This window comes from Ambystoma mexicanum, chromosome 6p, assembly GCF_040938575.1.
Source record: "Ambystoma mexicanum isolate Mex_15411 chromosome 6p, UKY_AmexF1_1, whole genome shotgun sequence".
NCBI classification, from domain to species: domain Eukaryota; kingdom Metazoa; phylum Chordata; class Amphibia; order Caudata; family Ambystomatidae; genus Ambystoma; species Ambystoma mexicanum.
The window spans coordinates 421,265,202-421,279,347 of record NC_090935.1 but is presented as its reverse complement, the minus strand read 5'-3'; the positions used below and the strand labels follow the sequence as shown (position 1 = coordinate 421,279,347).

Genomic DNA, 14,146 nt, shown 5'->3' with positions numbered 1-14,146 from the left:
TGGTAGTTGAACGGAAAAGTGTTTGCCAAAGTTGAAGTAGTTCGTAAAAGAAAGATTCATATGTTGAGTCACAAGCTGACTAGGCCTGCAAGTTGTGAAAGTGTTTGAAACTTTAGCATTGAGAGTTAAGTTCTCTCAGTTGGGTTTTCACAGTACCTTACAATAAAGAAAAAGATGCAGCTGAAGACATTGGTTCCTGGCAGTTCCTTCAGATCTCGCTGTTCCTGAGCCTCAGTTGTGGGGACAAGAGGGAGGATGTCGAGGGACTCCTGCACTGCACGGGGACTGGTTGAAAAAGCTGGCAAAGGAAAATCTTTGATTCCTGTAGCTGTAGTCAAGCGCACAAGCTGGTGTCCTTCTCCCTGGCTATTCGGTATCCTGCAACACTCTGAGGAAAATACAACGAGCTCAGAGAATGGTATCCTGGTGGCTTACGAATTGATTGGTCCCACCAACTCAAAAGGGAGAAGTCGTCCTTGAAGGGCTTCTCTGTCGAGATGAACGTGGCGATTCGGACCTGTAGCAGGGCTTCACCGGGCAAACCAACAGTCCGGGAGTTGCAGCAGCCGTCCTCTTAGAGCTCGTCTTCGGTTCTTTCGTTCCAGTGGTCGACTCTGCCTTCCAAGTCAAGAGACTCGCCTTTTAAACAGTTTGGTTCCAGCAGCGACTGCAGTGGAAATTCAACCAGCTCCGAGAGGATGTCCAGGTGCCTAAGTTTGCAGAACTCAAACCGACTCAAAGGGAGAAGTCGTCCTTGCAGGGGCTTCTCTGTCGATACGAATAAGGAGCTTCAGCACAGCAACAGGGCTTCACCGGGCAAATCAACGGTCCAGGAGTTGCAGCAGGCATCCTCTTCAAGTTCTTGTGATTCCTTCGTCCAGTGGTCGCCTCTGCCTTCCAAGCCAAAAAGCCTTGCCTTTTATGCAGGTTTCTCCCATTCATTCCAGCCTAGTTGTCAGTCACACAGCAGGGTGGCTATCCTTGCCGTACAGCCAGCCGGCCAATCACTCAGCATTCCTGTCTCTTAGGAGACTAAGCACAGGGAGTTGGGCACCTCCCTCGCTTCCTGCCCCCGCCAGAAACCCTGGAGCCAGAGACGGGCTTCACTTGTGAATCCTGCCAAAGACAAAATGAACAAAGGGACCAAACCTGGTTTGGCAAGCAGAGTAAATCTCAGGAAGGACCTTTCCACAAGGAAATGGTGAAAAAAGACAACCAGGGCCATTTTGACAAAAAATGTCTTGCAGCTGCAAACGCAGCCCACGATAAATGCACACCACAGTAGTTAAAAGTAATCCACTGCCACCAGCCATTCATCGAGTAAAGGGTAACATAAAAATGCTACATGAGAAGCTAGACCAAGGGATACTAAGTAACCCCTACAGCACCCTGTTGTAAGATAGTGTGCTTCATCTAGAAAATTACAATGGTAATTAAAGTCGATTTCACTTTACTGCTCTTGGAAACAGTTTATCCAAGAGAATCTATTTAAACCTTGGGGCAATCTGAAAGACTTTCCTATGCCACTGCATTGAAGGTGCTGTGTGACAATGTAAACAATGATGCCTATGGAGTTTGTCAGACTCCACAACCAAAAGAAAGTGTTTTAAAAAATAAATAAATCACATTAAAATACATGAGTGGAAACTTTAGGATGCTTTCCCTGTTGACATTCTCACATGATTTCGATTTGAAAAGTGCTTCAAAGATTAACATCGAGGTTACATATGCTTTGGATTATGGAGTATTAAGTGGAAACCTTTTCGTTGCGGTTTTTAGTCATACGTTCCTGGCTTTAACACTGGCATTTCATAATGTTTGTATGTGTGGCTTTGAATGCGTCTTATAAAGCGATTTTGATGAAGCTGCTATAAGACATGCATTACTTACCGTAAAATCATTTATGATGATTGTATCTGCTTAGATTCACTTGCTGTGCATAGTCTGACATCCAGTGGTAACCGCAGAGTATTGCATCTCGTCTTTCGAGAATCAAAAGGGGACGTCGACATGGGCATGCCTGTAACACTATCCCTACTTGACATGTAGTGTACCCAAGATCCCTCACATGTCGAGGTCCCCCCGATTGTATTTTTTCTGCCTAGAGGGAGCCTTATGACTATCGTGAGGGAGTACAGAAAAGAAAGTAGTAAGACGTCCATGTTCTTTCCATCCAAGCGTGGAGGAAGGGTGGGCATATGTGAATCTAAGCAGATACAACCATCAGAAATGCTTTTATGTTAAGTAATGCAGGTTTTCTGATGTTTGTTAATCTGCTTAGAATCGCATGCTGTGCATAGACTAGCGAGCAGTACCTGGAGTTGGAGGGTTGCGAGAAAGAACAGCAGTGAAAAGATGTCTTAGTACTGCCTGTCCCACCTGAGTATCCGACCTAGAATGAGTGTCTAGGCAATAGTGTTTTGTAAAGGTGTGTACAGAACACCAGGTTGCTGCTTTGCAAATAGATTCAAGGGGAACATTTCCATGAATGCTATGGACGCCCCAGTGCCTCGAGTGGAATGTGCTCTAGGCTTGAAGGGCAGTTCTCTCTTACCAAGATTGTAGCAGAGTGTAATGCATTTGACAATCCATCTAGAGACAGTGGATTTGGAGACTGTCTCCTCCTCTTCCTGCCTCCACTAAAACGAAAAACTAGTTACTCTTTCTAAGTGGCAGAGTTCTTTCCATGTACAACATGACAGCTCTGCGTACATCCAGTGTGTGCAGGGACCTTCTCCCAGGCTTGAAGGATTTTGAAAAAACGTTGGTAGTTCTATTGACTGGTTCACATGGAACTTTGAAATTAATTTAGGCGCAAATCTAGGGTGCGCAGAACCACCTTGTCTTTGTGATCTGTTACAAGGGGATCTAGGATTGAGAGCACTTGTAGTTCACGTACCCTCCTGATAGAGGTAATAGCTATTAAAAAAGCAGTCTTAAGGGTGAGGTCTTTAAGACTTGCTTTGTGCATGGACCCGAAAGGAGACTCCATAAGCCTAGTTAACACCATGTTTAGGTCCCATCCGGGAGCCGGGTTAGAAATGGGAGGGTGAATTCTCTTCACTCCCTCCATGAAAGATTTAATAACTGGTATCTTCCACCATGACACTTTCTGTTGTGATGTAGGTTAGGCTGAAAGTGCAGCTAAGTGCACCTTTACGGAATTGAAGGCCAGGCCCGAGTCAACTAATGAGTTAGGTCTAACACAATGTGTGTGGGAGAGCAGTTAATCAGGTTAATGCTCCGAGTTGCACCAGATGACAAACCGTCACCATTTACTGGAATAGCAGTATCTGGTGTTCAGCTTTCTTGCGTCCCTGAGAATGTCCATACATTGCAGTTGCAGGTGTTCAAACTATGACCTCAGGAGCCAGGCTGCTAAGTTCAATGTCTGCGGGCATGGGTGAAGCATCTCCCCTCTGTCTTGCGACATGTTGTCTGGGCATGGCAGTTTGACTGGAGGAGATACGGACATCTCCATCAGATGAGCGAACCAGGGTTGGCGGGCCCACATGGGGGCCACCAATATCATCTTAACTGGTTCCTGATGCATCTTGTGCACAATCTTGTTGCGAAGGAGAGTGGGGGGTGGGGGGCTGTAGACAAAACTTCTGTGACCATGTTATCCAGAGTCCGTTTCCCTGTTCTGGGGATAACTGGAGGCATAATCTTGGTATTGAGCGTTTTCCAGATTTGCAAACAAATCTATCTCTGGAAAGCCCCATTGTGCGAAAACGTTGGCAACGATGTCGCTGTGTAATCGCAATTCATACTCCCTGGGCAACGGACAGTCTCTGCTGAGTACGTCTGCCAGAAGATTGAGTTACCCTGGAACATGTTGTGATAACAGGAACATGTTGCGTTTGAGAGCCCACTTCCAAATGTTCTGAGACAGTTTGGACAGCCCTGGAGAATGAGTGCCCCCTTGTTTGTTCAGATAGTACATGGCCATGGTGCTGTCTGTGAGGATTAGGATCATCTTTCCCTGCAGTTGTGTTTCAAAAGCTTATAGTGCTTTGAACACTGCCAACAGTTCCAGCAGGTTTATGTGGTTGGAGGCTATGTCTGAAGACCAAACTCTGCTTGCTGAAGCAGGTGGGCTCCCCACCCTGTGAGGGAGGAGTCTGTAGCTCGAGTTGCTTCCACTGTGGGGGTGGTGAAGGATTTCCCTTTCAAGAGGTTTTCCTCGACCACCACTGCAGCGGGAGAACGAGGGCCGGCGAGACCACTAAATCCTCCCACTGTCCGTTGGTATGACACCACTGGCTACTTAGCCACTCTTGAATTGGGCGCAGGCGTGCATGAGGAACTAAGTAGATACATGACACCCTCATTCCTATCAGACGCATAGCCTTGCATACTGTTACCTCTCGACTGGCTACATAGTGAGGGATTTGAAATAACATGTTTTGAACCCTCTCGGAAGGGAAGACGAGGCTGTCCTTTGATCGAATTAGAGCCCCTAGGAATTGTTTGACTTGGCTGGGGTCTAAACTGATTTTTTCTCGTTGATGGAGAATCCCAGACTGAATAAAAGATCTATCGTCTTTTGGGTATTTGACACGCGTCTCGTAAGAGTCCCCTGTTATGAGCCAGTCGTCGAGGTAAGGATATACTAGAATGGATTGCCTGCGCAGGTGTGCTGCCGCTACTGCTAGTACCTTTGTAAATACCCTTGGTGCAGATGCAATGCTGAAGGGTAGTACCTTGAACTGATGGTGCTTGTTCTGCATCATAAATGTGAGGTATTTTCTGTGCGCTGGCAACATCTAAATATCAAAGTATGCATCTTTCATGTCCAGAGTTGCCATGTAATCCCTTTGTGTGAGTAGGGGAATTACATCCTGCAGGGTGACCTTGCAGAACTTGTGGTTTTACAAATGTGTTAGCTGGGCGCAGGTCTAGAACAGGGCACATGGTTAGATCCTTTTTGGGTACAGGGAAGTACACTAAATAAATACTTTACCTGTGATAGAGGTACGATTTCTATGGCTCCTTTTTGTTCCAGTATCTCGACTTCTTGAAGTATGTGAAGATATTGTTATAAGTCTTCGTTGTCGTGGAGGTCTGAATTTTGGGGACCGGTTGAACTCTACACAGTACCCGTGAGCTATGGTTTATAGCACCCACTGGTCTGTGGTTATTCCCTTCCATGCCTGAAGGAACGATGTAAGTTTGCCCCTGTCTGGGGATGCATTGGACGGGACCCGAATCCTCGGGTCATTTGGAACCTGACACTGGAGAATCTCTGGGGGTAGGGTTCCTGCCCCTTCCTTTACAACGGCACTGTCCATTTTGGGGGTACGGGGTGGTGCAAGTGTTGGCTCCCCGTGGAGAGTTCCAGTTGTTTCCTGAAGAGTATTGTTGATGAGTGACGCGTTGGCCACGAAAAAACCCAGTTTCCAAAACAGTCTTATGGAGGGTCTGAGTAATTTGGTCCAGACTCTTTAGGGCGTCATGTTCCTTTTTTGCAGTATCTAGGGCCTAGTCGACCGCCATCCCAAACAAGTTGGATTCCTCCACCGGTTTGTTTATAAGCGAAGCTTGTGTCTCAGGTTTAAATCCGGAGTTACGAAGCCATGCATGTCTTTTGACGAGTATGCCCCGAGCCAGGGCTCGACTGGCCGTCTCGGTAGAATCCAAAGTTTTCTTTAAGATGCTCTGGTTAACTTGCCTACCCTCAGAGACTGTGGTGAGGAGACGGGTTCGTAGAGGTTCTGGAGCCTCTTGTAGGCCTTCTTGTATTAAAGCCCAATGTGTATCGGCGTAACTGGCCAATAAAGTGGTGTTATTGGCAGTACACGTAGAGTACGCTGCTGCTTTGGTAACCCTCTTCCCAAGGGCGTAAAGTCTTTTCCATTCTTTGTCAGGGGGTGCCTCGCCGGTTGACAAAGGGACCCCTGCTCTTTTTCTTGTGGTAGTGACTACCAAACAATCTGGGGTGGAATGACCTCTAATATATAGAGGATCCGAGGGAGAAGGGCGAAAGAGTTTCAATTCTTGGGTTTACACCTATTGTGAGAGCCAGGTGTTTTTTTATCGAATTTAGGAGACGGATAGCCTGGCTGACTGCTTCTCTTTGAATATATCCTCAACAAAGTCGGCTTCAGGGGCTGCCTCTTCAGTGGCAATTTTAAAGTGTTCAGGTGCCTTACGTAACATTACGCTGAACATCAACGGATCATCGATTGGAGAGGGGTTTCTTGTAGGGGTGGCTTGAGGGGAGTCCAAAGCCAGAATATCTGGATCTTGTGGTTTTGGGGACTGCCACGGTTGAGGGTCACCCATATATGGGTCCTCCCCCCAGCCCTCAATGGGCTCATGTTCTTCGTTAGAGCAAGGATTTTCCTCTACAGTAACTGGCGGAATGTTCTCTTCATTAAGGTCATAATTATATATATCCTCTTCTAAAGAGGGGTCAAAAAGCCTTGGGAATTTAGCTCTAGGGTTAAAAGGGCCTTCATCCCTTGGCCTTCTTAGTGTAGGTTCTGAACGTGAAACAAACCTGTCCAGCCTTTCTATGCAGTGCTCAAACATTTCTCTAGTCCAGACTGATGACCTAGAATGGTCTAGAGGTGGAAAAGTGTCTCTAGCACTCTCTTCCGTCAAAAACTGTAGAGATCTTTGCCTTAACGTGGGGTATCCCTATGTCTTTCTCTCGACTTATGAACTCTCTCCTTGGATCTCGGCGGATCCTTGGGCTTTCGGAAACTTTCGAAGAGTCCCTAAACTGCTGTCTGAGAATCGGCGGACACAATTCTTGCCAGGCTGTCTTCGACATCCTCCACAGACGGGAGGCGCGTAGTTACAACCGACGAGTGTAAGGAGTCTTTTTCGGCGGAGCCGGGGCTTGGCCTTTATCAGCCACCTTTTCCGGTAGCGGAATAATTTTCAGCGGTGTTAAGGCATTGTCTTGAGTTATTGCAGTCCTCTGTGGAGCTGGAACCTTATCATCGCCGTACGCCTCCTTGTGATGCGTGTCGACAGAACTATGTATTTTTGGGTCAGCGCCCTTTGTCTTGGCGCATATGCGGCTGCAGGGAGGGCTGCCGATCCCGGTGGAGTTACCGGTATACCCGTTAGCGCCAAAGTCTTCTTCGACATAGTCGAAGTAAGGCTGGGGGTTGTGTATTTAGTACCATGCACGTATCCGTCTTTGTCGCCGGGATGTGACTTCGCCATAGCAGATCTTACGCCGTGTTTATCGGTGCCGGGGACAGAATATGCGGAACGCGAGCATTCCATCAAAAAGTCAACAACCTCCGGTTCGGAGATCTGGTAGTCACTCTCGCCGTCGTCACATTCGGTGGTAGCGGCAGGGGGAGAAGCCTGGGCCTTGAACATACTGTAGGCTGCAGATAGTTTTACCCTACACTCCTTTGAGGTCTTGGGGTGGAGGCGCTTACAAGCCACACACCCTTCCTCTTTGTGATCGAGAGGCAAGCACCGGTTACACCGTCTGTGCTTATCCTTCCATGGGAATATGCTCTTACTAATAGGGCAAAATATAAATGGAGTCCTCTCCATAGCTGAGGGTACACAGAGTGACTAAGACCAAACGGGAAAGAGGTAGGAAAGGGAAAGGCATTTTCAGTTTGAAAAGAAAATGTCCACCCCGACCCCACTCTCCCTACTGTATAGGCCGGTGGAAGGCCCGGCCACGTGGTCGGCAACGCCGACAGTATCACCGTCCGTCGAAGTTCTCGCAGGTCTTCGGCGAAGACAGGAACAGCCAGCGAGATAAGGGGTGATGTTAAATATTTTATAGAAATATTCGAACAAATGTCGGTTGGACAATTGCAATGTTCTTTACGAACTCTGCATAAGGGCGACCAGTTATCTGGGCGGAAAAAAACAATCGGAGGGACCTCGACGCGTGAGGGATCTTGGGTACATTACACGTCACGTAGGGATAGTGTTACAGGCCCACCCATGTCAAAGTCGGACATAAAATTTCAAATAAATACAATATTTTAGTCAGGCAGCAATACTCCATTTTGATCCATTTTAAATTAGCGCTCGTCAGTACAGGGCATTTTAGGTTTTACAATCACTTGATGCAATTACATATAAACATACACTTCTGATAACACTACCAACTAATGATAATTAAATTAAAGGCTTGCATGCGATGATGCAAAATACTCTTTTGGTAAAGCAAAGAAAACACTTGTATTCAATAAGACCAAATCACAAACCTTCATCACCACAGTGCCTCTAACCACATGGTCCATGGTGCCATAATCAAACTGATCCTTTAGGTCCAGATAGAAGTTATCCTTGTCGGGGCTGATCGCCTTCAGAAGTTTGGTGATGTTGTTGGAGTACAAGGTGCTTGCTTGGGTCGCCATTCTGCTTGGCAAATCAGTATATCCAATGTGTGTGATTCCCTAACAATAAAAGTAACATATTTGAGGGCAGAGACAAAAATGTATTACATTTAACAGTCTTGTAAGGGTTAAGTTATTGAGACCAGCAATATGCCATATGTAGGAATCATACAAGTGATAAGTATGCATAGCAGGGCTTGAAATTAAGGTTGGATAAGCAGGTGCCAAAAGAGGCTCCTGGGTATCCAGCCGTTAACCAGTGACCAGGAGCAAGCAGCTAGTACATAACATTCTGCAAATTCAACTGCAACATAAGATGAAAACTAACATTATCCATTACTTATGGACCTTTATGTTTTACATTTTGTAAACATGTGTCCTAATGTTTACTTCTATATTGTCTGAAACACACAGTTAAATTCACACAGGAGTCGGCATCAGTTGGCCCAGAGAGCCAAACCTAGCTCTCCTGGTAGCGGTTGGTGTCAGGCTAACCAGGCTCTTCTAGGCTACAAGCAGGAGCTAGATATCTCCAGTCAATTGCAAACCCTGTACATGTATAATAGCATCAAAATAAAGTTAACTAAATCATGAGAACCATAATAATTCAGCTATATTGTCCTCACTAATGACAGCTAAGAATTCTAGAAGGCTCCAAGTCGGTGTGCGTTCCCCCCAACCTAGGGTTTACCATTAATGATCTGCTTCACGAGAGACAAGGACCACTGGCATTCGCTATTGAACAGTTTCAAATCTGTATGGCAGTAAATTGCCCTCAGGATTTGAATCAGCAAGAAAAAGATGGACCTGCTCTTATAACAGCTGGGTTAGGAACTCTTGAATCGTTGAAATTTATCATGGACAGAATGTACAGACCGACAAAATATTGGTCAAAAAGTTGACAGCACGGGAACATAGGCGTTCGGAAGAATCTCGCTTTACAGGACATTTCCCTCCATTTATATGGACCTCCCCCCCCCCCAACTTTTGGCTTTATTTTTTAATCTGACCTGCTCTTTTTGCAGTTGTAAGGCAAGATTGTGTGCTGTACCCATTGGGTGCACTACAGCAACCTTGACCTTCTGGCATTAGGAACCCAAACTTTCGTATAACTCTGTACTACACAGGTTGGTAGTGTGGCTGAGCAGCTAGGCTTACCTCAAGAGGGGCCAATGTGAGCAGTAGGGTTGTAACAGTTTCACAGTGAGTTATTCAAATAAACACTTACACTCAAGGTTTAATTAAACATTTATTCATTTATTTAACCGTTATATAAGCCTTCTTCAGAAGGGAGCAAAACATGCACAAATTATAACATACTTCAAAACGCACTGTTTCTCTAAATAGATGATACCCAATGGGGATTGCACACCAACACTTCCTACAACCTCAGGTGACTTAAATAGCTGGGACACTGTGGACATTGATTTATCACTGGTACATTAAGAGCAACACTGAGTTTGGTGCCAAGGTTAGATATGGGAATAAAACAAAGGTTAACAAATATTTCATAAACAGGTAAGAACTTTTAAAACCTTCCAATGTCAATTAAATGTAACCCTTTCCTGGGGGAACGGTAAAGGCACAGAGTCAAAGGTAGGAAGAGGAAAGCCAATGTTAGTTGAACAAAGTCTAGGGGCGCTGAAGATCTTTGCAGGTGAGTAAACGTCTTGCACAATGTTTTCAGAAAGGTTTGTAGAAATAAGATTCACTTGAGGGCCACAAGCTGGGAGGCTTGTGAGGGGCAAAGCTGTAAGCAACTCTCCAAGGGCAACCAAGACAGGTCTCAACTGAGAGCAGGTAACGCTACACAACATGCAAGTTAAGTTCTTAGACTTTACAATACCTTTGGTTAGACAAAATAGTTCCAGCAGGCTTCTGTTCCTGTACAGCTCCGCAGATCCTGGTGTTCCTAGTCCTCAGTCGTTGGGACAAGAGAGGACGTCTGGGGACTCCTGCACTGCAATGGGAAGGTCAGTGGCAGCAATGGGCAAACTTCAATGCAGTGGCACTTCTGTGTTTCAGCTACTCGCGTCTGACAGCAAATCGCAACACTGCGGTTCTCGGATACCACTTCAGACTTTGCCCTCATCTGGGGTCCAGTACTCTGTTGAGGTGGCTCAGGCTTGGTCAGGCCTGCTTCAGAGAAGTCTGGAGGATCTTCCTGGCGCTCTGGTCTGACTTAAAAGCGGTCCGCTCGATTTGGTGTTCCTCTCCCTGGCACTTCAGTTCCAGCAGCAGAAGAACAGCCAGCTCCCAGAGGACGCCCAAACGAGTTCACTTTGGAGTTGATTGGTCCCAACAACTCAAGGGGAGAAGTCGTCCTTGCAGGGCTTCTTAGTCGAAACAAATTCAGAGCTTCAGCACAGAAGTTGGGCTTCACCAGGCTAGCCAAAGGTCCAAGAGTTACAGCAGGCATCTCTTCAAAGTTCTTTGGATTCCTTCGTCCAGTGGTCAACTCTGCCTTCCAAGCCAAAAAGCTTAACTTTTATGCAGGTTTCTCCCATTCACTCACAGCATGGCTGTCACTCGCAGCAGGGTGGCTGTCCTTGCCGGACAGCCAGCCAGCCAATCACTTTTGGGTGCATTCCTGTAACCAATGGGATTAAGCACAGGGAGTTTCGGGAACCTCCCTCACTTCCTGCCCCTGCCAGACATACTGGAGCCAGATGCAGGCTTCACTCATGAATCCCGCCAAAGACAAAACTAACAAAGGGACCAAACTTGCTTTTGCGCGCAGAGAATCTCAAGAAGGACCTGTCCAAAAAGAAATGGTGAAAAAAGAAGACCGGCCCATTTTGACAAAATGAGCACACATGGGTGTGTTGCTGCAGCTGCAAACGCAGCCCCTGGTAAAAACACACAAGGGTGTAAAAAATAACCACTGCCATCAGCAATTAATTGTAGAAAGGGTAACAAAAATGTTACATGAGAAACTAGGCCAAGGGGATACAAAGCAACCCCACCAGCACCCTATAGTAAGACTGTGTGCTGGGTCTAGAAAGTTACAAAATGTAATTAAAGTCAATTTCACTTCACTGCTTATGGAGTTTGTCATACTCCAAAGTCTAAAGAACCAGAGTCCAAGTCACAGACAAATACAAAGTGGGGAAAAAGGTCACTCTCTCCAAGTTAGAAATGAAAAGTCCTAAAGTCCAGCAAAAGGGCTGGGGGTCTCTAAGGTAAAAGGGAATTAGCACATTTCTGAGAATTCTCCCTAACAGCAGGGCAGTGAAGCATTCAGCTTAACTACACTGGCATTTGCTCATTTGTCATGGGGACACTGATGCTTCCTTCAGGCTGTCGGTACTGTGAAACATTGTTTCCCTTAGTATTCTTACTTTGTTGCCACCTTTGGTAACTTTTTGTCATTATACAATAAACCTTACAATGCAGTACAATGGGGAACCCTTTTTGTTTTGCCCTAGTCTAACACCCAGAGCAATGTTGGTTACATTAGGTGTGCCTAAGGTCCAGGCTGGTGGCAGCAGTTACTTCTTGCTATTTTTTGGCATATTTTACTTTAGCCTTAGCACGTTTGGAAACCTACTGTGGCTAGTGTCCAAACAGGCCCATGGCACCAGATTTTTCGTTTGTTCCTTGGCTTTCTTGTTACTCACCCTTCTTCCTGACCTACGGGGACAGGAAAATCCTTACATGGACTTCTACTGCCCGGGAAAATCTGATGTTTTTCGCGGGCCACTGCAAGTTCATGTGTCCTTGCTGCCAGGAAGTGGGTTGGAACCATCTGCTCCGAATCCACAAACTGGTTTAAGTGTGTCTGAAGGTAGGCATGAGCCGTGCCATGAGTGGTCCTGTTTGGACCACTGCTGGGTGGGTGTGTGGGCCAGATCTTGATTGCCTAGTGGGAGTTGGGACAGTTTCTCAAGTGCACCCAAAGGATACTTTATGATATATTTATAAGGTGCTTAATACCCAGAAGTTTCGAAGCACGGACCCGGGGATTGAATGTGTTGCTCCATGTCGTCTTGCTTCCAAGGCGAGCGCGCTGCCGCCGAGCTATCCTCCCGAGGCATATAAAACTTTATCTTGGGCAATACATAAACTCCACCTCTTAGTATAAGGCTGTGCCACCTGATATTAGGTTAGCAATGAGAGAGTAGCCAGGTTTATCTTAGGAGAGGAGTGAGAGGGGCACAAAGAATCTTTAGCATGCATATGGCCCAAAGAGAAACCTATACACTGATGCATTGTAAAAAACACAATTATAAAAGCTCGACAATACTTCTGGTATGTAAACCAAAGTAAAAACCTTGTTTAGAATTGCAGCATGCTATTCCAGGTGTGTAAAGCCCTACTGGTAATACACGGTTATTGTATCATTCCTGAAACTGAATAAGTGTTACTTTCTTGAATAGTGGAACACAATTCAAAAAGTAAATAACATAGTATACTTTTCAGAATGGCAGTAAGCAATTCACAGGTGAGTAAGAACTTTGTAACTTATTCTCTTTCAAAGATAACCAGTTACAGCACTAACACATAGCAAGTAAGCCATTTACAACACTGGTTCTATTTTCTAGTCAGAGGCCTTATACTTTAGAAAGCCTTCCCTATTCAAAGGCATGAAAGATCTCAGAGGCAGAAGGGGGACACTGATGGTCCAGTGGCAAACAGTAAACTGGTACAGATGCAGGAAAGTCAGATTTCCAGAGGATTTGTCATTCAACAAGTACAGACTTTAGAGTTAGTAAAATGTGGTCCGGGGCATCATAGAAGCCCCCATAGATGCATTCCAGAGTCGGGCCTGGGCGAACAGTATGGGTGAACTCCCAAATACACAAATCACCACCCCAGCCACACAGTACCTCAGTGTTAGGACCGATGTTCAATACTCTGGCCTGGTGGACAGATATATAGAAGGCTCGCCTATATTGGGAAAAGGGAGAACTCTGGGGAGCTGTAACCAAACCAGTTCAAGGTAGCAGTGACTAGAGGTCTAGGCTAGTTCTCAAGTGGTGATGAGCTTGTGAAGAGTCCACAATGAGCACACACAATGGGAGTCACAGTTTGCACTTGGACAGTATGTATAAAAATACAGTCATTTACATATGGCCAAATATCACTGAGCAAGGACTACGATCAGGTAGAAATATCACAACACTAATAGATTACATATATACTGTCACTGGTTGATGGCAGAATACAAATCAAACCCATGTAAAAAGAAAGTACAGATCAGATTATGCACCAAAGGTCCACAGAGTGTTAACCTAACTTCAAAAGTCCTTCCCTAAATTCAAGAAAGCTCTGACAAGGTTTGTGAAATTGGAAAAAATGAAGGTAGGGTCTCTGGGGTCATCTAGTGAACAGTTCCACGGGTTAGAGGACAATATATTTTAACTAATAACGCTGTCCCAAACCTTCGGAATGCTTGTGTCAGCAGTTTTGTAAAAGTTAGGAAAACTTTTAAAGGGAGTTTAAGGGCAGGTAAGAACAGCTTTAGCTTATCCTCCATACTGTGATTGTTCCCCAGACATAACAGGTCAATTGAAGACGGTCCGAGGTTGCTTTTTCCGCCATCAGTCGCAGTCCTGGATACGCAGGGGTTGCAGGTTCGAGCTGATCTCAGGTTGGTGTCTTTCGCTGGTACAGGACTATTGGATGAAGAATGCAGCAAAACTAGCTCTTCTTTGCAGGGTACCTAGCAGACGTCATGAATGGATTTTCACTCCACTCCAAGGGACGCAGCTCCCTCGTACGACTGCTGAAGATCATAAGCAAGACAGAGCTGCACCAGGCCAACAGCAGATGTTTGTCGCCAGGCCTCCTTCAGTCCGGTCACCGGTCTCTTC

The 14,146-nt window shown here is 45.9% G+C and overlaps 1 protein-coding gene across 1 annotated transcript in view; it reads right to left on the bottom strand.

Moving 5' to 3' along the window:
- Nucleotides 1-14,146, bottom strand: part of NNT (nicotinamide nucleotide transhydrogenase) — an 832,744-nt gene that overhangs the window by 523,976 nt on the left and 294,622 nt on the right. Inside the window, exon 9 of the mRNA XM_069627238.1 lies at nucleotides 8,199-8,390. Within this exon, the coding sequence (XP_069483339.1) occupies nucleotides 8,199-8,390 (192 nt within the window). The remainder of the gene's footprint in view (nucleotides 1-8,198; nucleotides 8,391-14,146) is intronic.